A 25,269-nucleotide genomic window follows, 5' to 3' on the forward strand; every position below is an offset into this window, starting at 1 on the left:
TGTCTGTGTGTGTCTGTGTGTGTGTGTCTGTGTGTGTGTGTCTGTGTCTGTTGTGTGGTGAATGATATGCATGAGGGATGTAGTGTGGGTTTTCTTGATAACCTCATCCGAATGCAAGATTTTTGCCTTCAATGAAATTGTGTGTTTATATCTCTCACATACTGTGTTATTTTCTTTAATAATTAACTGGTTGTCTGAGAACATGAGACAATTGCTGCATTACCTTAGGATGCCAAAGTCTACCAAGCTGGCCATAGAGACATTAGGAAATTGCATATACATGTTGTCTGGTCCTGTAATAGGGTGGGCTGCTTAGGATTAAGGATTGGGTATTAACAGGGGTCTCATGTGGTAGTGTCTGGGGTTAAGGGCAAGAAGTTATACAGTGCTACTGTTATCTGATACACAAGCAAGTTGCTTTAAGCTTAATTCCTTGCAATACCAAACTGTTTATCAGGCTTAGGACCTAAACCTAACTTTATATAGAAATTTTTATTGTCTAGGCATTTGCGACTGTACAAGGTATTGCTATCTGCCGCTGCAAACTCTCCTGATTTATAGCAGAGAAACCAAAATCTTGAAATTGACTCCTATGCCCTCTAGCCAATAAATGACCTCAATTTAAACTCCCCGGAGTGTCTACCAAGTCATAGAAACCAGGTTAACAGCTTCTACCACAGAGTGGATGATCCTGGAATTTCTTAATGAAAGAACATAGCAAAAGTAGCTCTGGAGTGCAATTTAAACAACAACCAGAGACCAAACAAGTAAGTTCCTGGCTAATTCATCCCTCTGCAAGGCAATATGAAGGCAAACAGAAATAGAAAAGTCAACAGAGCAATGACTATTTTTGCCACAGAATTAAATAAATGCTTAAAAATTCTCAGAAACAGTAGCAATCACTGCATAAGGACATAAAACCTCTTTCACTTAACAACATTGCTTTTCTTATTACTTGGTACTGTTCAGCCTGGAACATTGCTGAAAAGGTCGTCTGGAACACTTAACCTTCCTGGTCAACAAATAGATATGTTGATAAACAGACAGACAGCAAACAAAGAAAGAAAGAAAATATACCAACGATATTATAGGGAAATGGTTTCATGCATCCTATTGTTTAGTAGTTTGTCTTTTAACATAAGATTCTTATCAGTAAGCCCTATGATAGTAATCCAGTTCTCTCATTTTTGAACTTAATTGACTTTCAAGATTAACACAGAACACATTATTTAATTAATTACAAAATCACTGAAAGTAGATATGCTCATTAGTCCTCTCCTGGCATCTCACTTGTACACTGCTTTACTGTCATTACTGCTGCTATCACTACTATTAATACTGATAATAATATTAATTACAATAGTAAGAATAATAATAACAATAATAATAATAACGTAACAACAGTTGCATCAGGTACTTTGTAATATAAAAGCTTTTAAATGCTTTTTTTTTCTGCACACATTTATCTATCCATTTATGATGAAGTTTTACTCTTACTATCACTAACCTCCTGTTTTGGTCAATGTTTCTGTTTTACCTGCCACTCCAATAAACCTTTTCATCCTTTTTGCCTGAAATTTTCACTGATTTCTGCAATTACAGATGACTGTACATAAAGCGGGTCTATATTACAGCGTCGAAACGCCGTAACAGCGAATATGAAAGGACCAACAAGTATTCAGCCAAATCCATTTCCGCGATTCACTGAAAACTTGTCGGGCAAACAAATACTTGCCTCACAACGCAAGAAAACTAACTTTACCTAAAACAAACCCACTCCACAATGTGGGGGCTGTGATCTCCACACCCCCCTAACTAAATATACCAACTCTGAGATCACACTACAGTGAAGATAAGGGCAAAATTGTGTAGTTGGCCAACTATACCTTCGCCCTATAAGAATTCAGCAAATCATGGAAATGGATTTCACTGAATATGTGTCAGTCTTTTCATATTCGCTGTTATGGCATTTCAACGTTGTAATATAAACCCACATAAATCAATTGTAAACATCAAGCGGAAAATAGTGCAGAGAGTAGCCAAGGTGCCAACACACTTCTTACATCGGTGTTATGCATTTTATAAATCAGTTGTAGCCAATTCATTGTTTATTAACTCAACACAACACCACACTAGCTCTGCATTGATAATACAAACATAATACACAGTGGCAGAGATATGTATGCAGTCTTCATTTACTGCTGTACTCCAAGCTGGGAATACACACATAAATGTGCATATGTGTTTTAGCTGAGTGGCACTACAGATTTTTCCAGTCTTGCTTGACCCTTAATTTTCCATTGGTCTGACATCCCTGCTCATCTAATTAGCTTACCTGATGTGAGAAAAGATATTTGCAAACATTGTGCTACAGGTACTTCCAAGATTTTTTCTTTATGTTCTGTCTCCCATAATCTGGGCTGGCTGAACTCATATGAGCACCACTTTGTTAGCATGTGTAGATCATTATGGTCAGTGTGGTCTGCCCCATGTTGACCATCCCATGCTCTCCGGAGCAGATTGTGAAAGAACTTGGGACTAGCCTCTCCTAATTTCTAGTATGTGGGTAAGTAAGTTCTGTAGCAAGATGCAACACCTTTTCCCTGATGAAAAAACTTGATTTTCTGACACTTTACTGTATCCCTATAGTTTCCCTCTGGTTTTATGGCCATCAGTTGAAACTGAGTCACCTGAATAGGTCAACAGCAACTTTCCCTTTCTCATTGCTTAACCAGTATTGCTTTTTGGTACCTTTCTATTAAAGTTTCAGATTACCATATTTCAGCCAAATGACATGAATCATGATATCTTTTTTTCTTCAAGCATCATGCTGAATAAAGGGTTGGTTAAGAGAACAACAGTATAGATTACATAGTAAGGCAAGGCCTGCAATGACTGGTACACAGGGGAAGCACATCTGAACATCTTTTGTTATCATCATCTTCTTCTTTAGAATGGTTTAACAGAGAACATGGCATACCTTTTACAAGCAAACAATAATGCCTGACAGGGTGGGCATTATCAGGTAATTAACACCAGACCAGGGGTGTTGTGAGACCCTATGCTCCAGTCGTATGGCTTTACCACTCTTGGAAGGGTGTTATTTCCCTGCTATATCCAAATTTGGAGTACATTTTTGCACTTAAAGAATGGGATATCTGTTAAATTGTTTTATATTTGTTTTTTTATTGCTATATACTTTTTAAAATATTTTTAATGTAAAACAGTCCCTCTGTGTAATGCTTCAGAGTTGCTGTTGTGTATGCCATTGTTGTAGGAGGAAACATTTTACATCCAAAATATATGTTATGCAACTATTTAATGTCCACACACACACACACACACACACACATCCAGCAGTTGCAATGACTTTGCTGACTGAAAACACATCAGATGTCTCATTCTGATTAAATGAATAAAAAAAAAAAAAAAAAAAATTACACAATACAAAGCATTGCACCCTCCGTGCCTTTTAACGGTCCCTGCTTTTGCCACATCATTTTGCTTTGTCCCTCATAGAATGTTTGATTTGGTGGTAAATTACTAAGAATTACAGTCAATCAGTAATGCCAGACATTAGTGTTTCATACTTCCTACTGTTTAGACCATGCATACTGATGGTTTGACTGTTAATTGAAAGAGGTTAAGATGTACACACTTTCTGTCTCTCTTTCTCTCTGTCTCTCACTATCATGCTCTTTCTCTCTCCCTCTCTCTGTCAAACATGCACATAACCACACATGTTTGTACACACACGCAGATACATACACATTTCATTTGTACACTTGTTTAACATTCAAGCTGTATTTAGTGAATATAAAAAAGGTGATTGTTTGCTTTTTTCTGTCCAAGCTTCATGGCCACTGAATATTTTTTCATGAAACAGTAGACTTGTTTTTTTCCAGGCTTTAACTGTGCTTTAATACCCTGTTGGAGAACTTCTGTTCTCCAGCTGGGTAATAATACATATGTTGCCTGTTCTCTAAGTACATCTGACAATAAAAGAATGCCTTTGAAAAAACAGTAAAATCTGTGATGGCACTCTGCTTGTGAAACTGCCTGCAAGCTCTTCTGTAATTCCAGCTGTTATTCCTTCAGTTCTCATTAATATCTATTAGTAATGTCAGTAATACTGCACTATATTTGGTAGTCTTGTAACTCTCACTGAGTTATGTAATTCTTCTTAATGTAAGGTTTGATCAGCATTCCCAAAACAAGGAACATCTCAGTAATAAACATGCAGGCATCAACTTACTGATAACAATGCTAGCAGCAATTTTAGATACTAAAAAAAAAAATGATCTGAACAATACTCCATTATATTTAACATAAGAGACTGATAATATAATTAAAAGCCGTGGTGGTGCTGTGGTAGTGTTGTCGCCTCACCGTAAGATGTTGTCCTGTTCGATTCTCAGCTAGAGCATCTTCTGTGTGGAGACATGAAATGAATGAACTAAGGTTGTGCCGTGTCGCAGCAGAGCGCACCAAAAAATCGATCTGTAAATCTACACTCAATCGAATCAAAGAGGCCTGCCCCCTCTCCCCTGCATATACTATATATTACTGACTCAGGATCACATGCCAACAGGACAGCATGACAGTTATGTCTTGGCCAAGTGTTTGAATACTAGTATTTGTCTGAAAGATGCATTAATTGAAAGCAGTCACTAAGGTTATAGTTGTATCCTTTTATCAAGGTGCAAAAACCTCAGAGTTGGTTAAAGTCTGGCCATACATGAAGTGCAATCACTGTGATAGGAATGCATAGGGCTTTCATCTCACGAAAAAGGAGGCCATTTTGAAAAAAAAATGTCGATTGCTTTATTTTTGTTTGATTTATTTCATTGACTTCAGATTAAAGATCTGATGGCATTTCCCACAATGGGAGACAGTGAAAATAATTAAATGACTTTGTGTTTTTATTCCTGATCAATAATGTGACTTCTACATACTGCTGTTCTCAATACTGGTTGCAATTTTAGTGCTGGCAAAAATTCTGACTAGAAAGGAACTGATGGTCAAATCAATGTTACTTGTCTTGCTATTTGATAGGCTTTAGCAGTGTCGGTTCCTATGTACTGTTACAGTATTGCAGCACATTCAGCAGTGTTTCTTATCATTTTCCTTTTTCTCCTTAGACAGCTGATGAGGGTTCTGTAGTATCCTGTATTATTGAGCGTACAAGAGGAGACTTGGATGTTGTCTACGTATATTACACAGTATCACAGGTCAACTCGAGCGGCATTAATTACAATGTGACTGATATTGCCAATGCCAGTGGAATGATAGTCTTCACTCCTTTACAAAGATTAGCAGTAAGGTTTATTTGTTTATTTAGCATTTGTTATTGACAATATCACTTGCTTTGAATGTCTATAAACTGGCTTCTTTTTATTAGTCACAACTAGAAAGAGTCTCTCAAGAGTGCAGCATTGTTATATCTTGCATAACAACTGTATGCATACGTATGTACTTATTTTCATACATAAGAATATACATATAGCCTGTGATGGAAGGATAAGATTGTTTTTTGCACCTCATTGTTAGTAACTCCTTATACATGTAAGGAAGATAGATATATATTAACTCCTGTATGGTGCCCTGTCAACTTAGTAGTGATTATCAACTTTCTGATCAGAGAAGAGACTCTGTGTCAGCAACCGGCAAACTCTTGTGAAATGCAGAGGATGACAACCCACAACATCATGGACAGTGGCTGCCAAGGTGGACACTGACGCATGCTGACTAGTTAAAGAGATGCTAACCTTAACATGTTAGCATGAGTAATATCCTGTACACTAAAAAATGATGATGGTCAGAAGAACTCATCACTGTAGTCATTGAACTAATTTTATGCAGTTGGAATCGAGCCAAAATATTTGATTTCTTTATTTACTTATGTGATGACTCTCACTAGAATATTGAGACTTATTTGCATGCCATTATGCAGTCATTTGCTCAATGCTCAGGATTTGTGTCATGTTATTTTTCTTCTAGTGCGGGCACTCTATTGTGTTTGCGATCATACCCTCCCTGCATGTCAATGCTGTCTCACATAATGCGCCGTAATAGTTGTTTCTGAATACTCCCTAATATTTTTATAGCACTGATGTACATTTGATGGCAATTTTACATGTGATTAGCTTTTGTGCAAACTACTGTACATACTGCATGAGTCTGAGTGATGGCTTTAAAAGTTTTTTTCATATGAGTCTGTTAAAGTTATTTATTTATTCCTGTTATGTGTACATTTTCTGTCCTAGGTCACTAGTGAAAAAAATATTCCACATGCTGAGTGAGCTAACGTAGCTACAAATGGCAAATAAACAAACATCTAAATTATTCTATAAGGAAAACTGGTTTGGAGGAGTGCCATGAACAACATTTCACCAACCATTTATAGTTATCTTGTTAGTGGCATGAGACTCCTAATAGTGGGGATAAAAACAAATAACTCCAGAAAAACAATGGAAAGCGGATCTTTGAGAAACAATCACTTTACAGAGTAGAAGTGTGCTCTGTGGCATATAGAGATAAAGCCAGAACTAAGCCCTTAATGATCTAGGTTCAGTCATCACAATAGCTGTCAGAGAGGGAGGGGAGTGAGTAGCTGATGTGATCTTACTACCCACTGTGGTGGGACTGAAGGCAATGAGTGATAGATGTGATCTCACCCATTGTGGTGGGAATGAAGGGAGTGAGTGGCTGATGTAATCTTGCTCACTGTAGCGATACTGAAAGGAGTGAGTAGCTGATATGATATTACCCACTGTGGTGGGAATGAAGGGAGTGAGCAGCTGATGTGATCTCGCCCACTGTAGTGAGAATGAAGGGAGAGAGCAGCTGATGTGATCTCACCCACTGTGGTGAGAATGAAGGGAGGGAGTGGCTGGTGTGCTCTTATCCACTGTGGTTGGAATGAAGGGAGTGAGTGGCTGATGTGATCTCACCCACTGTGGTGGGAATGAAGGGAATGTGCGGCTGGTGTGCTCTTATCCACTGTGGTTGTGGTTGGAATGAAGGGAGTGAGTGGCTGATGTGATCTCACCCACTGTGGTGGGACTGAAGAGAGTGAGTAGCTAATATGATCTTACCCACTGTGGTGGTACTGAAGTGAGTGTGTGGCTGGTGTGCTCTTATCCACTGTGGTGGCAATGGAGGGAGTAAGCAGCTGATGCGATCTCACCCACTGTGGTGGGACTGAAGAGACTAGCTGATGCGATCTCACCCACTGTGGTGGGACTGAAGAGACTAGCTAATGTGATCTTACCCACTGTGGTGGTACTGAAGGGAGTGAGTGGCTGGTGTGCTCTTATCCACTGTGGTCAGAATGAAGGGAGTGAGTGACTGATGTGATCTGACCCATTGTGGTGGGAATGAAGGGAGTGAATGGCTGATGGGATCTCACCCACTGTTGTGGGACTGAAGAGAGTGAGTAGCTAATGTGATCTTACCCACTGTGGTGGTACTGAAGGGAGTGAGTGGCTGGTGTGCTCTTATCCACTGTGGTGGGACTGAAGGGAGTGAGCAGCTAGTGTGATCTTACCTACTGTGGTGGAATGAGTCAATTTCCTTCCTACTACAGGAGAGCCACCAGGAACAATCCCAATTCCATGCTGTAATGCTCAGGGTATGAGTGCAGCTGAAGAGTGAGTGAATGCACTCCAGCTAAGCATCGCAGGTATGCCGAAGCATGTACTCATAGCAGATCAGCATAGCCAGGCATTGCAACAGGTCTCTTGGACAATGTCAAGAGGGCTTTTTTCCAAATTCTAACCTTCTGTCCACAGTTGTAGTATCTTCCTCTTGGCATCTTATGAAATGGCCTATTTGGGCTCTGATATGATGGTTATATGGAAGAGGCACAAACAAATAATATACAAAGAAAGCAGGCCTATTCGTTTGCTTTTCTCCTTTGATCTTTCCATCTGTTTAAAATCATAGACTTTCAGTATACAAGAAGAATTGCTGTATGTTGTATACATGTTCTCCTTTAGTGTTTTTGCTTTTATTAATTTTCCATTTCATATTATTTGTAATGACCGTGGTACTCACATAAAAAGAAAGTTTCATTAAATGCTGTCTCATTACACTAATCTGAAAAAAATGGGATTTGTTGAAAAGACACCCTCAAATATAACTTTGTCATATATGGGAGGGAGCTTCCAGAATCTCTGCACCCAACTTACTTTCAACCAACTTGGAAGACACTGTGTATTTAGAAATGGTGTAGGTACCCTTGGTGTAGCAATCAGAAAAAAAAAAACACTTGGTAATATTCAAGCAAACATTGTGTGACAAAAGCTGCTTTATTTGAAAAGTTTAGATAGTATTTATTTTCTGGAATAAGAAAAAAACACATAATGATAAAATGTTGCTATATGCTTTTGTAGCTTTTTTGTGTACCCAATAGTCTTGCTTGTTAAAAAAATGTGACAATAAATTAAAAGCTACAGTTTACTTACATTAAAATGTTATCTTAAAAAAGGTCCGGGAAGTAATCTAGACTTGATTTTTTTCTTACTACAGTATTTGTTTTTTATTCACAGGTCCTAAATTTACGCATCATTGATGATGAGATTCCTGAGCTTCCAGAACATTTCCGGATCAGACTGGTTTCTGTCGTTTCTGGAGATGGAAAGGCTGGCTCTACCCCAACCAGTGGGGCAAGTATTGATCCAGAAAAGTCAGTCACTGACATCACTGTTAATGCCAGTGACCACCCTTATGGTAAAAAGAATAAAATAATCTAAACACAAGCTACAACTCATTAGTCAATACACTTACAAAGTTAAGCATTTGAGGATATGTGCTCACTTTTTCTACGATCTGTTTTATTTTCAGGTCTGCTGCAGTTTGCACTAGGCTTGCCTCCAGGCTCAGATGTTGACATGATAAAACCAGCATCTTCTGTTCCAAGTATTTCAGTAGTTGAAGAAATTGGTCAAATAAGGTTACTGGTGGTGCGTGCCCAAGGTATTTTGGGAAGTGTGATGGTGGCTTACAGAACAGTCCCGCTGAGTGCTATCAGCCCGGATGACTACCAGGTGAGTAGCAACACAGTGTTAGGGAAAGAATCACATCTTTCCCAGCTTGTAGTGAATGATGCTGGTAAGCACAGTTCTTTGTCAACTTTGAGTATCCACTGTTTTAAACTGCTATAATATCACCTCATCTAATAATCAGGTATCCTGCATGCTGATGACCCACTGCTTGCAGCATCAACTGGTCTAAGACTGACTATAATTTATTTGATTATTGTAACAATGGCCCCAGAGAATGAATGCCTTCCTATCAAATTAGCAAATGTCTAATACATTGTGCTGTAGTAGCTGGCTAGACATTCAGACGGAAATATTTATTTCTTGGTATATGATCATGTCTTATGAGTTTGGAGGAAGTGAAGGAAGAGAGCTTTGAAACAAGACTTAAGTTCAGCTGCTGTTGTCTGTACAGCTCATTGAAATACCTGTGTGTATGTCTGGGTGAGACACGTGCACACACACACAGACACACACACACACACACAGACACAGACACACACACACACACACACACACACACACACACACACACACACACACACACACACACACACACACACACACACACACACACACACACACACACACACACACACACACAAAATTATCCATATATACAAACGTACGATATTTAGAACTTTACAGCCAGGTTTCATATTAAAGTCAATATGTTTCTACTGACTCTACTTGACTGCCACACAGATTATCTGACACTATGACTCTTGTGCAGAATATATTGACATTTTTGTAACAGATAGATAAGATTTTTAGATTTACACATTAAAAGTGCAATACCATGAACATGACTCACAGATGATTAGTTACAGGCTCACTTAGGGTCATAATTCATAATAGCCTTTAGTGGTTTCTTTTTATCTGATTGGTCTATTTAAAGTACTTAACACCCATGAGAATATCAAGCTTTTCAAACCTATGCCCACTTAAAAAGAAAAAGAAATAATAATTCTTTACAATGTAGAGTCATAATCCCGATATAAGAAGGGTTTAAAAGGTTTTGTTAGTGCAGCATGGGGGGTTAATGAGCCTATTACTAGTATTTCATTGTTTGTGTAGTAATTATAATGTACCTCCAATAAATTGTAAATGAGAAATGCCCAATGCTATAGTTTACATTTCCTACAAACTCTGTAATTGATGGGACACTATTATTTCCATACTGAACTAGATATTGCAGAAAGTTGTTGGCAGAGTGCATATCCCCATTCAAATAGTGTTAAAAACAAAGACATATGCTCTTGTAAGATATTCACGTATCAGACTGACAAATTGCAGCAGGAATACAGAAGTGATACCTATGATTGTTGGAAATGTACAAATATTTTCTTATACACTGGCCACCTTTTTCATTAATTGCACACAATAGATCAGCTAAGGTTTGTAAGAAATTCTAATAAAAAAGTGAAAAAGTAAGGTTTTGATGTCATTAATCAATATACTTCCCTTTGTCTGTCCCTTGTATAGTATCAAGTAACATTTACTTGAATACTGCTCTTTGGCACTGGTTCCAGGGGTTGCCTACCCATGATGCAGAAGCTGTGTTCAACCTTCCTTTATCAGTACCTTAATTCTTTGGTACTATATTTGTAAATAAACACTTTGCCTAATTCACAAATACAATTTTTCCTGAATGTCTCCTTTATTTATGCTGAAGATACAGTGGAACCAAGAAGAAGTCTTTTGTCTATTGCACAAAAATAGCCATCCTGCAGCTAGACTTTAAGTTATAAGTTCTTGGAGTCCTGTATATGCAAAGTAACATGCTGTTGCAGTTATATGGAAGGTGTGTGGGTTGGGTGGAGGTACAATCTAGTCTTTGGCCACAAACCTCAGTAGTAATGCCACCATTCATATTAATTTTTCCAAGAACAGCTCCTTACAAGATGGTTTAATATGGTTTATAGGTTCATAGGTGTATACCAGGCCAACAACCACTAGGGCTCTTATAAGCCTAGTCGTACAACCCAAGTGACTCACAAATTTGATTTATATAGGTGGTGATTTACTGATTGCCTCTGTCCATTAGAGACATAGGAGCCAGACCAGGGATGGTTTTCCGATTACTCAGCCATTGGTCCAAGTTGCACTTAAATAGGGATAGAACTTAGTTAAGGAACATGGAAACTACACTGCAAAGTATTTGTTTATTTGACATATAGATTGAGCGCTGTTGTCATATAAGGACTTCTTCAGAATAAAGCAGTGTATAACAGATCAACTTATCTATAAATGTTAAAAAAATCCTCCCATGAGGTTTCATTTAAAATTAATCAATTATTTAAGCAAATAAGTACCAAAATGCAGCAAGAATTGTTGTTTAAAATACATAGTCTAGTTTAAAATAATTACTTAAAATCCCTTCCATAAATAAGTACATATAATGAATAAGAAAGGTTAGAGCCATGAATAAAAACATAATGTAGGTGAAAACATAGCACATTCTTCCACACTTACAAGGTTATTTATGTGAAATTGTCAACTTAAAAAAATTAATGAATGACAATTGAAATAAAGAATAATAAAACTAACTCCCAAAAATGAAGAATGAACCCCTTAAAATCATAATAACTATTAGTAAGGACCCAGGTGTCACCCATATAAAGAAGCTTTCAGTTATAATATACTGCTGGTACTGACCATGTCATTTAGCCCATAGCCATTAGTAGACTCAAACATGAGTTGCCATCTTAATTCTTTAAATTCTAATAGGTCCTTCCAGGGTCCCCCATGGCCATCATATCCTGTATTGTCAATGGCATAAAATTTAAAACCATGAGCCTTATATGTCTAAAAAGTGCATTGTGCTGATCTTTTTGCTAATATTGTAAATGAGCTAATATATTCAAGCTCTTAAGGCATTTTCTGTTTTCCCTACATAGAAATTAGGGCAGTTCTGGCACTGTGCCACACATACAGCTCCTGCACTACAACAATAAAACCTTTGATTCAGTGAGAACTCATCATAACCACTAATAAAATATGTGGATCAACCTCATCATAACCACTAATAAAAAATGTGGACCCTTCAAGAATGTGGCTGCATTGTTTACAATGTCCACATTTTTTCATATAGAACCTGGTCATATCTTGTCCCATTTTTCAATGAGAGATTTAACAGAAGCATCCTTTTAGTAAATGAAATGGAGTAGAGGGCCCATCACCTTGAAATGGTCTCCAGCCATCAAAAAATAGGTTCCAGTTTCTGGATAGCACTGATCTGATATCAAAGTATTCAAGGTTATAGGTTAAAATCTAAGCCTTATCACAATTACCATCAACTTCTGATCAAACATTGCCCCTAATATTAGTGGTCTCTTTCCCAATAAGTAGGACAAAAATAGTGTTAACATTTGGATATTACTCATCTCGTTGTGAAGTCATACGTGCTAACCAGACCATTTGTCCCTTAACCAAGGCTTTCTTTTGGTACAACGGATGCCAGCTAGGAAAATGTAAAAATGAATTTGAATAAGTTGGCTTTCTATAAATATTTGATTCAAAGCAGTGTCTACTTCCATTTTTAGAAATTAAGTGTAAACAATTAATGTAGTCACAGGAATGGCTCATAGTAAACTTAAGAAATTCTGTGGTATTGTTACAATAATAAAAAAAGTTTAGATCACCACTCCAAAAATAAAGATATCAAGGTATTGGCCATACAATGTCCACAAATTACTGTAGGGAGAAGAAAACACAAAATCAAATTTCCATTCAATCATGGCATGGTTAACAAAAATTGGGGCACATGCAGCACCCATGTCCCTTCCTGTGCGTTATCTGAAAAATTGCCCCTCGAAAAATATGAAATTGTTGTCTAAAACTAAATCCATCAAATCCCTCAACAGCTTAATAGCTTGTAAGTGTGGAGGAATGTGTTATGTTTTTACCTACATTATGTTTTTTTTTTAATATGTGGGTTATTGTGTGCTTTTTATTCATGGTTCTAACCTTTCTTATTCATTATATGTACTCATTTACTGAAGGAATTTTAAGTAATTAGTTCACACCAGACTCTATATTTTTAAGAACAAGTCTTGTTGCATTTTGGTACTTATTTGCTTAATTAATTGATTATTTGTAAGTGAATCCTTGTGGGAGGAGTTTTTAAATGTATATAGAAGTTGATCTGTTGTAGACTGTTTTATTCTAAAGAAGACCTTATATGATGAAAGTTTTCAATATATTTTCAAATAAATAAGTAGTTTATGGTGGAGTCTGCATGTTCATTTACTTGGTTTTTAGTCAGTTTTGTGGCTATTGACATTCCTGGTTTAAATAGGGATAAGGAAGAACTCTGCTTCACATGGATGGGGAGCCTATTCCAGAGAATAGGAATTCTCTAAGCAAAATATCTGTCTCTCCGGCATGTCCTATTTATGTTGCAAGCAAAATGTAGGTCTTTTAATCTAATAGTTCTGATGCTGGTTATTTTGTGGATGTGCAAAAGCTTCATTAATACAGGGTCCAGGGATGTCTTGTATGCCAGGCAAAAATCACCTCTCAGAAGTCTATATGACACAAAGTAAAGAGGCAGGGCTTTGAGGTGATCAGCATAAGGCATTATGTTTGCTTCCCGTATTCTTTTGGTAAGGAACCTTTGTGAATATACCAACTGTTGCATGTGTCTGGTCAGGTACATATCAAAGTGTTCATTATACTCTGTGATGGGCCTAATGGCATCCAAGTACAGTGGTATGATGACCTCTCTGGGCCTGGATGCCATACCCCCTGCTTATATGTTGAGCAACTTAGAAGGATTTTCCTACTACCTTGAACACATGTTGGTTGAAGGCTAGATTACTGCTTACATGGGTCCCAGATCCCTGACAAGTTAATCAACTGTAAAGGGAGTTATACTAATGGCTCAGTCATTTCTTGGTATTGAGATTTTAAGCCATTGCTTTGGCACCAAGCATTTGCCTGTATTATACCTTCCTGAAATTTTGCTGATCTTTGGATAATTCAATGACTGCTCCCAGTTTGCAATCATCTATGAACTTGCTCAGCCAAAGGCCTTTGACATTGACTTTGACATCCAAGAAGAAGATGGCAAAGAAAAGTGGACCCAGCACAGACCCCTGAGGGACTCCACTGCTGACCAACCTCGTTGTGGTTGCCTTACTGATTCTAAACTCCTGGGTCCTATCAGTAAGCCAGCTAGCTATCCAATGTGTTATAAAGGGGTTTATACCTAGTTCTTTAAGTTTGTTGACAATGCCAGACTGGAGTATTTTATCAAATGCTTTAACTAGATCTGGGTAGGCAGCAGAACCATTTTGCTTTCATCCATTGCCTTAGTGACCTTTTCAAAGAAGTCCACCAGATTCAGTAAGCATGATCTTCCTTTGACAAAGCCAAACTGGGATGGATCCAGTGCCTGGAGGTCTCCTAAGTTCCTGTTGATAATTTCCATGATAATTCTTTCCATCACTTTGCAAATAAGACTAGTTAGACTAATGGGTCTGTAGTTTCCAGGATCTATTGAAGGTCCTCCCTTATGAAAGAGGATGGGCATTGCAGTCCTCCATTCATGTGGCACAAAACCTGTTTTAAAAATATAGTTAAATAATGACACAAAGGGCCCTGATAAGTCATATTCTAGACTATTCAGGAGGCATCCTGTGATGTTATCGGGGCCCAGTGAGGCCGTGTTCTTGGCTTTAGTGAATGCAGCCTGTCCATGCCCCTTAGTTATAGTTGGAGTGGTTATGTTTCAGGGTATTTGTGATGGGATGGTTGGGGGTGAGTGGGAGGGTAAAGTTAATTTTTCTGTTAACAGGTTCACTATATCCTCAGGCTCAGTGAATATGGCACCATTAACCACCAATACAGCACATTAAATGTGTGCTACCCTTGAGGTTTCTGAAACAGTTGTGAAGACCTTATGGTTATCTTTCACTTGGGAAGTTATCTTAACCTCTGAGTTGGCTTTGTTTGACCTAATTAGCCCTCCTAGTTGCCTATTTACTTTAATGAGAGAGTTTCTATCTTTATGGTAATTAACTTTCCTTATTTTGCCACAATTGTTTTCTTTTGTTGTATATCCTGTTTAATCTGGGATGCCACCAGGGCAGTTTGTTTTTAGGGCTAGTCCTGGGCTTACTTCTGGTAGGTACAGCAGCCCCTATGTAGCCATTGACATGGTTGTACGGAGTTTCTGAGACCAATTCATCATAGGCTACTGGGTTCTATGGGTTTGGAGGGGCACTGAAGTTTGACAGTCCATCACTTAATAAAAGGTAATTTGTTTTGGGATAGTTCCTAACTGTCACTGCTTTTAAGGGAATTACAGAGTTGATTGGACCTTACCAGGGAGGAAGAGACATTGGGAGAGGTAGGGTGCAGCATATCCCATTTATGTAAGCATGAGGTCCAGTATGTTAGAACTGCAGTCGGCATAACCATAATTTGGTAAAAATTCCAGGAATCTCTGTCTCTGTAGATTTGTGGCCATGTTGAATTCCAGTTGATAGAGGGGTAATTAATGTCTCTCATGAGCAGGGTGTTAGGTTGGATAGCAAGTATCTCCAGTAGGTCCATTATGCATTGTGAGATTTTTGGGACATAGAAGGTTACATATAGCTGGCTGGAATATGGTACAGGATTTTGTCTATGGTAATCTGCACGTAGAGGAACTCCAGGACATCATCCTGTTTGACCACCGTAGAAGTATGCTTCTTACTGATGTATATTGAGACACCTCCTTCTTTAACCCTCGTCTGTGCAACTACTAGTCTAAAAGTGTGGAAGGCACTGAAACAGTGCACTGCCAGGGTACAATCTCTGCCACTGTAAACCATGTTGCAGTAACTGCACAGATGTCTATATTCTCCAGTGTGAGGAGGGCTTGGAGGGAATGTAGTTTTTTGTTTAGCTTCCTGGTATTAAGCAGTAACACCTTGAGGTTCAATTGAGTTGATTTTGCTATGTTGGTAGGTTTGTCAATTTAGCATTGCCTACAAAAGGCACTATGGGGGTGCATAAAGTTTTAGCCAGTATTTGAAAGCCTTGAATGGAGAGTTGCAGACCATCTTTGGCAAAGCATCATGGTCTGTTAACCATGTCCTCCCAAACTGATAAATATTGGATCCCCTTAGAGTGACATGAAAATGACAGCCAGTTGTTGAAATCAATCATTTTTTTGGTCATATCATGGCACCCTCCTTGGTGATGGTAATATGTTGCTCACTGCTAGGCTCATGCCAGCTTGAGACACATAGTCTTAAAGCTCCATAATGTCTCTCTTCATATAGTCCAGAAAGGTACATCTCAGGTCAACCAGTATAAATGTTCACTTGAAGTTAGACAGCTAGGAAAGGAACAGAAAACTGTGGAAACTCTGATGCAGTCAATGTTGAGGAGTGATAGTCCAGTGAGTTCCCATATCACAGAGCAACAGATGACAAAGGATGAAATTGAAGAGAATGTGCCACAGGAAGATGCTACAGAACTTTCTACAGAATGCCCACAGGAAACAGAAAACAAGGGATGTGCCCTCACTTTGGAAGAAATTGAGCTAACAGAAGAGTTGCTTGATTTAATGGACATGGATAGATATATTAAGATCAATGAGAGAAATAGACTGCAGAAGGTCAATAAAACACAAAAAGTAAGAAGTCTGATAAAACAAATGAATACAGTAATTAGGACTGTCCATAGAGATCCATGAGATATAACACAAGTGAACAGGATATACTGCTGTGCTGCTAAATTAATAACAGATACATTTCTACCACAAGAACACAGGGCAGTGAGGGAAAGAAAGGGGAGAAATCAAATACCATCATGGAAGTATCAAATAGAGAAAACTATAAAGCAATTAAGACAAGAAGTGTCATTGTTAGAAGATTATAGAAAAGGGAACAGATCAACAAAAATACTAAGAAAGATAGATGTGATTAAAACAATGCACAGTATCAGGACAGACCAGAATCTGTCATGCACTATCGCAAATAACAAACTAAAAATTTCAACACAGGCAGAAAAACGTAGAAGATACACAGATAAATATGAAGGAAAAGTACAAAATAAGCAATTTACTGATGACCTAAAAAGTTTTATAGAGTGTCAAAGGAAAAATATACTTTAAAAATTATCAAAACATGGTAGGTTCAGGTTAAGGCACTTTAATATTGCAGCAAGGAGACAAAAACGTGCTAATACAGAGTTTGTCTAACTAGAATCAGGAAATGCAGACATTTTTATACACTTTCTAATAAGACATTGCCTACCAAGCTGATGTAGTGAGTCACAAGTTTTGTCATCATCATTTAGTAGTGATTGTTTTTACAATATTCTGCTGGTACTATCAATTTTTATGAGAAACTTCCTAAGAAAAACAACGTGGCCTTGGCTACCACCGGTTAGATATATGCAATGTTACCATTCAAGGTACTATGGCTAATTCAAGCACAAAGCAAGTATAGATTGCAGTTCATTTCTCTAACAGTCCTTTGTCTATGTTATCTCTAAACTTCTGCAGCTGCACATGTTCTCATACTTCGAACAGAGCTGATTGTTTAAAATCATTACATTACAGAATACAGCATTGTTCATTCATTTCTTCCTGACCTAGCAGATAATCACCTGCTTCTCAAGTACATTTCCAAAAGGCATAAACATGAATATTGCTGTGCTAGCAATTACTAGGTCAGAGGGCATCTTGCAAGTTTCAGAAAGCACACTGCAGTTTCAAAAAGCATCTTTTCAGTCTCATATGAAACTCAACTGTATATAAAACAGTGCGTATAAAATAGAATGAAAAACGTGTTAACTTATTTAGTTTCTAATTAGCATTAAGCACAAACATTAATACATATTTTTCTGACATTTCCCCGTTAATACTTTTTAATTCTATTTTCAAAAGAATAAACAGTTTGCTTCTTCTCCTAACCTCTTCCATAAAGGATTTGCAGTTAAGAAAGTCATTCAGTTTAAACTTATGAAAGTGTTTCACATTCTAACAATTCTTCAATTTCAGTACTTTGATACAAAGTCTCAGAAACTGATATATCTATAAATTCTTTGATTAACTTTTTCATGCAGGGAATACCACAACAAATACATGCTCCTAATAGGAGTAATCCCACACAAATAGCAATCAGGATGTTCATTAGGCTGGAACCCCACCCCCCAAACAAATTCTGGAAAAAGTCCATCAGAGGGTTTGGGGGTAGTTTGGTCATGGCCAACACTTGCTGTATCACCTCAAGGTGTTCGTTTATCTCATGTTGATGATCAGGTATATACGCACAGCACTCTTCTTTGATTAAAGCGCACGTACCACCTCTCACCGCTAGGGTGAAGTCAAGAGCCATTCAGTTCTGGAGCACTACAGTTCTCATAGCATTCAGTTCATCAGTTATCAATTCAAGAGCAGAAAAAGTTGCATTACTCATTACTTCGAGAAGTTTAGACAGTTTTCACAGCTCCCAAATCGATTTCACTGTGCCATATGCAGGTAATATGCCTGCCCACGATATGATAGCATCACTCAAGTCCATGTGCATCAGTTTGGTACCCACAGTATGATGGTCTTTCCAACCTGCCTCAATCTGTCCCACTGGATTTTCAGGCTTCCTGACAGCTTTCTTGGCCACATCTTGGGTATTTCAAATATTTCCCTGAGGCAAAACTGCAGTGTGTCATATGGCCGGGACCAGGTACCCCAAAAAACAACTGCCGGACCAATTCTCAGGTAACCATTTATATGCTTTCTTACCACACACAAAATAACAATCCTCTACCTTAGTAGTTAGTTTGTTACGAAATGGCTGCCCTGCATGAAACATTTTCCTATCTATTACAGATAGTTGTTTAAAAAGTACAGGATTACATTGCAGTTGTTCAACAGTCTTATGCATGGACTCAAGAAAATAGTCATAATTTGAATTACAAGCTGTACCCATTTTGTTTGCTTTGGTATAACATTTGTAATGTACAGTCACATTGCACTTGCTCCAACCCACTTGAATTGTGTCATTCTTATAAAAACATACAATTCCTTTTTGTGTCACAGGCAAACACAGTGCTACCTTATCATATGCTTTAATAGCTTAGGTGTCATAAATCAAATTTTCCCAGGTCTCATTGACCCCTAGGGGGACTGCAGTCATTAATAACCCCCCGTATGCTGTTGGTATGGCTGTGCAAATCCAGCAGTTCGAAACATTAAAAGTCTTAGCATACACATGTGTAATTGCCTGATAAGTGTTAAAGTTTGGGTGCCAGTCTATGGTCGGTTCATCACATTTAATCAGTTCAACTTTTGTGGCAGGAAAAAGGAAAGGCCACAACAAAAAGATCAATGTTATCAGTATAGCTACCAGAATAATCATGCAAGTTTTCTGAGGTTGTTCTGCATCTCTGTTTGCTCTATACCTGGTCATTTTGTTCTCATTGTACAACAGTAACAAGGTTTTTGTCCAGTTCAAAGTTCTTAACCAGTTTACAGTGTGTCAAATGAATCCAGGACGCTCGCTCTGCGATCTTGACTGCAGTGGGTGTCGACAGTAGTACCTGGTACAGCCCTTCCCACTTCAGAGAACTCCAGTTTTTTCTCTTCACCACCTTCACCCAGACCCATGCGCCTGGGGCTACTGCTGCTTCCGATGGTCTTGTTTGCTCTTTATCTGAAACAGAATTTAACTGCAAAAGTTTGTTATTCAAAAATTGCCTCATATACCCTGCAAGTGAACTGTCAGCCTCCTGCTCTGCAGGCATGAGAGGTTTCCATTGAGGTGTATAATATGCCCTCCCAAACAGAACTTCAAAAGGAGTTAACCCTTTTGCATTTGGAACAGTTCTCATGCTCAACAGTCCCAGAGGTAAACAGTGCACCCAGTTCTTTTGTGTCTCACTAATCAATTTTCTAAGCTTGTTTTTCAAAACCCCATTATGCCTCTCTACTAATCCTGCAGATTGGGGGTGGTATGCGCAATGATTTTTCAGAGAGATCCCGAAATAACAGCTAAGTTGTGATATAGTTTGATTTACAAAGTGTGTGCCATTGTCACTATAAATCTTTTTTGGTATGCCAAATCTAGGAATAATTTCTTTAACGAGGACTTTTGCAACAGTAGCTGCATCTGGATTTTTAGTTGGAAAAGCTTCCACCCATTTGGAAAACATATCTATAATGACAAGGCAGTACTTCTTATTTTCGCATTTGTTCAGTTCTATAAAATCCATACAAATAGTATGGAATGGATACGGTGGTATAGGGAAACTCCCTTGCTTAGGTTTCAATGCCCCTTGTGCATGATGCTTGTTACAAACATGGCATGCTGCACAAAAATCTTTTGTGTAGTTTGTAAATCCATACATTGTAAACACTAGATTCACTAACTGTACCATCCCCCCTGTTGAGACATGGTACTGCCCATGGCTCAACAAAGCTGCATATCTAAACAAGTTAGATGGTAAAATCAGTTTGTTTTCTTTGGAGATGTACAGTCCCTTCTCAAGGATTGCTCCTCGTTTTATCCACTTCTGTTTTTCTACATTTGTAGTAAGTGTCTGCATTGTTTTTAACATTTCTAAGTCTAAAATCTCAGATGGTTGTAATTCCTCACTCAAAAGAAAAACGTCTAAAGCTGAAGCTGCTTGTTTTGCAGCTGTATCAGCCCTCGCATTACCTTTTGAAATTCTATCCTGTTGCTTGGTATGAGCTATGCATTTGCAAATAGCTACTTTCTGAGGTAACTGAATAGAGTCTAATAAGTCTAAAATAAATTGCGCATGGTTAATTGGTTTGCCAGTAGATGTTATCATTCCTCTATTTTTCCACTGCTGCACAAAAACATGTACAGTAGAAAAAGCATACTGACTGTCAGTAAAAATGTTTACTTTCTTACCTTTTGCTAAGGTACATGCCCTTGTCAAGGCAATTAATTCTGCTGCTTGTGCAGATAAGTTGTGCGGTAAAGACTTTGCTTCTAAAATCTCGGTATCAGAAACTACTGCATACCCCACCAGATTCTATCCTGTAGGACCCCTCCTGCACGAGCCGTCCACATAGTATGTCACCTCAGCATCATCCAAGGGAACATCTGTAAGGTCTTTTCTAGGTAGTGTCTTTTGCTCAATATCCTGCAGGCAGCAGTGTGGTTTGCCATCTGCAGGGTTTGGGAGCAAGGTTGACGATTTCAAAGTTGTGCATCGTTTAATTGTCATATGAGGTTGGCTCAACAGTATAGTCATACAGGAAAGATGTCTAGCAGGATAAAGATATGCTACTTTTTCTTGCAGTAAAATAATCACGACTGCATGAGGCACTCTCAATGTGAGAGGGTGGAACAATACTACTGAGGCTGAAGCCTGCACTGCCATTGCAGCTGTGACTACTGCTTGTACACAGTGGGGCAAGGATCGCGCCACTGGGTCTAGCTGTGATGAATAGTAAGCTATGGGGCGTTGTTTGTCCCCATGCTGTTGTGTTAACACTGATGTCATATAACCTTGCTTACAGTCTACAGTTTGGAAAAATTGCTTATGATAGTTTGGTAATCCTAAAACTAAGGAAGAAGCTATCAGTTGTTTCAGTTTGCAGAAATCTGATTCTGCTTCTGGTGTCCACTGTAATAAATCTTGTGCTGCCATCGGCTTTTTGAATATCAAGTTAGTCAGTGGAGCAGATTCCAAAGCATAGTTTGGAATCCAACTCTGACAAAAGTTAGTAGTACCCAGGAAGGACATCATTTCCTTCTTGGTAGTTGGTTTAGGTGCTTGTAATATTGCTGTTTTACTGTCTTCATCTAATATTCTGCCTTCTTTGGATATTACATATCCCAGATATTTCACCTGTTTTTTCCAAAGTTGCAGTTTGTTTTTGTTTACCTTGTGTCCTTGAGTGGCTAAAAATTGTAATAATGCTATGGTATCCTCTCTGCATTCTTGCTGGGTGGGGGCTGCCAGCAGAATGTCGTCTACATAAAGTAAAATCTGACTGCCTTTCTGTGGGATAAATCCCACCAGGTTACTTGCCATTTCTTGTGCGAATATTGTTGGACTTTCACAATATCCCTGTGGTAGTCTCGTATATGTATACCATTTCCCCTGAAATGTAAATGCAAACCAATGTTGGCTGTCTGGGTGTATCGGTATTGAGAAAAATGCATTGCTAATATCTACCACAGAAAAATACTTCTGTTGAGATTTCAAATCATTCAATAAAGTGTGTGGATCTGGCACCGTAGGTGCCCTGGGTATAACTGCGTCATTTACAGCTTGTAAATCTTGGACCATACGCCATTCTCCATTTGCTTTCCTAACAGGAAATAAGGGTGTATTACATGGTGAATCAGGAGATTCTATTAAGACTCCTTCCTTAAGTAAGGCTGCTATTCTAGGTTTGATTCCTATTTCTGCATCCTTTCTTAAGGGATACTGTCTCTTTTAAGGTCTAAATGCTGATTTTGGCGTGGTAGTAACTGGTCCTGCTGTATGAATAAGTCCTACATCTGATTTCCCTGTTGACCAGAGAGTCTCTGGTATGTCTCGTAAGGCTTTTTCCTCTTCCTCATAGTAAGAGTGCTACTCAGCTATCCTCACTTGCCTGTGAGTGCACAGCTGGGTGTGTCTGTGTTATCCAATTTAATTTCTGCTTTTGTACTCCTTGTTCAGAGAGTTCTAACTCTGTCTGTTTTTCCCACCTTGTGACTTTTTTTCCTCCTAGGTCTGCCCACTTCAAATTTCTATCTTTAGTTAAACTTACATGTGGTAATCGATTAGATTTGTAAAGTGCTAGGAATTCCTGGGGCAATGAACAGCTTACTACACTGTTTCCTCCTGTGTCCCAGTACAAATTTCGTAATGCTAACCTATTTATGGTTTCTTCTAAACCGTCTTGCTCATCTTTTCTTTATCAGTCTGGTGTTACAGTAATATAGTAGTGCAATGTGCAACAAATGCTGTATCAGTGTTCAGAGGGAGAAATGGCTACATTCATCAGTTCCCCTGGACCAGTCGTAACTAAGTCCTGGCTGTACCAATAAAGGTTTCACCCTCCTCGGCACACACAAAGTATCCATTTGCCTGCATAGTTGGAACTATGGCTATGCCAAATATCTGCATTAGGTCTCTGCCCAAGAGATTCACTGGGCATTTTGCAGAAACAACAATTTTGCTTTTCTGGGTCATCCCTGAAACTGGGTCAGTTATCGATATGTTGTGGGAGAGTGGCTCCTGATACAGCTGTCCATTAGCTGCTTTCACTAATATGTAGTCCAGTGATTCTGAATTTTCTGGTAGTTTGAAGGATGTATCAGGGTCCGTGAAGCCCCTGAGTCACACAGGAATTTGACTTCCCTCCCCTCTACCAGAAGTGTAACTTCTGGTTTTGTGTCTGCCAAGTAGAACTCTAAACTCAATAATGCTAAGTCCAAAATTTCATTTTCTTCATTATCCATGAATTCATGTACATCCTCTATTTCTTCTGTCACATCCTCTACCCTTTCTATCACATTTGCATTTGTCTTTTCTCGTTTATTCCTATCCAGTGATTCTTGACTGTCATATAGTCATTCCTCACCCTCCTTGTCTTCTGTGGTTACCTTTTTATTTTGCCTGCAATCCCTTGCTAAATGTCCCTTTTTCCCGCATTTGAAACATTCACCCCTTTTCTTTCTCTCTTCAATGTCTTCTGATCGCTAATCAGATTGTTTGTTTCCCTGGGTATTTTTCTTACCCTTCTTCCCAGTTTGTACTACAAAGACTTCTGATCCATCTTCTACTGCAAATACTTGAGTTTTCTTTTTCTTTTTGCTATTAAAATGCCTTTCGGCATGTCTTGCATATTCAAGTAATGACTGTAATCTACTTGTACGATGATCTACCATGTGCTTTGTAATAAAGCTGCTAATGGGTGCAATACTGCCTTTTAAAAATGCATTCTTTAGCTGTTGCTCATATGGGGAATCATGTGTTTGATCTTCAGGTACCTGCATTCCACAATGGTTATTAAAACATTCTAATAATCTGGCATAATATCTATCAACAGTTTCACCTTCTTGTTGTATGCATTGATTAATACAAGTCCAATCAGCCCTAGGCTTCCATTTCTCAGAGATTCGGTCTGTTAGACCTTTCACTCTGTTGTCCAGTTCTGCGTTACTATGTGGGAGTGGTCTAAGCTCTGCGTCGCGGGAATTCCAGTTGCCACTGATCATGTGCCAATCTGGACCTACGATTTGTCTAACTACTTTCTCTACTTCTTCTCCATTCAAATGGTAACTTAACCTCATGCCTTGTAAGTCTTCTAAGAATTTTCTAAAATTAACTTTTGGATGGGGAATTCCCTCTGTGGCTTTCCGGGTGTCTTCTGGTGTCCACGGTCTATATACTAGAAGAGTTGGATCCTGTCCTGCCTGTCCTGCCTGCGGATTTGGTACTTCTATAAGTGGACATATCTCTTCTTCACTCATAGCTTGTGACTCTTTATTCATTTCATATAATTCAATATCCCCTCTCAAGTTGTGTGTTCGAGACCTGGTCTCGACAGGATCTCTGACAAACGGTTTTGATTTTGCAGGAACAGCTGGGTATAGCGGAGGTGGATCAGCTTGTCCACTCGCTTCATATTCTGGTAAGGGAAGCGGAGGGGGTGGAGGAGGGGCTGTTGCTATTACCAAGTTATTATCTTCTTTATCTAAGAACATTGCTTTTGAATTTTTAATCTTTTGTTCCCTGCGGTTTGCTTCCTCAAGCCACCTGTGTGCCTGAGGGACTCCTAACTGCCGTTGCCTTTTTAGCTGACCTTTCGTGTCTGTTTTAAGTTGTCTAACAAGTTTAATAAGTGAAGGTTTATCTAAATTACCATCAAATTTGTATTTATCAACCCATTTTGTATAATACTTAACATTATCGGCACGCTGTAATTGCATATATTTTACGTCTTCGGTTAGGGGCGGGTCTCGGGAACTTTTCGTGCACTGATTTCCCATGTTGCCTTAGCTAAGTTAGAAATTGTTACGTAACCCTTCTTATCACGTGGTACCATGATTTTACACCTTTTCACATTTTATCTAGAATAACTGCCTACCTATTCTGTTTCCCTGATCTATGACAAGACAGCAATCTTTTTGTCCCTGATCTGCACATGCAAATCTCCCTGACAAAACAATACTGTAACAAGTCCCTGATCCAAAACAGAAAAAAGGTAAATTCCTCGTTACCTGACCCTCCGTGTGTTGATCCACCGGAACGT

At 38.6% G+C, this 25,269-nt stretch overlaps 1 protein-coding gene across 1 annotated transcript in view; it reads left to right on the forward strand.

Moving 5' to 3' along the window:
• ADGRV1 (adhesion G protein-coupled receptor V1) overlaps positions 1 to 25,269 on the forward strand; it is a 3,979,741-nt gene that overhangs the window by 535,208 nt on the left and 3,419,264 nt on the right. Inside the window, exons 22-24 of the mRNA XM_044064182.1 lie at positions 5,142 to 5,318; positions 8,553 to 8,733; positions 8,848 to 9,050. Of these exons, the coding sequence (XP_043920117.1) occupies positions 5,142 to 5,318; positions 8,553 to 8,733; positions 8,848 to 9,050 (561 nt within the window). The remainder of the gene's footprint in view (positions 1 to 5,141; positions 5,319 to 8,552; positions 8,734 to 8,847; positions 9,051 to 25,269) is intronic.

The sequence above is a fragment of the Protopterus annectens genome, chromosome 2.part2, assembly GCF_019279795.1.
Source record: "Protopterus annectens isolate FY-2018-M chromosome 2.part2, PAN1.0, whole genome shotgun sequence".
Classification (NCBI taxonomy): Eukaryota; Metazoa; Chordata; order Ceratodontiformes; family Protopteridae; genus Protopterus; species Protopterus annectens.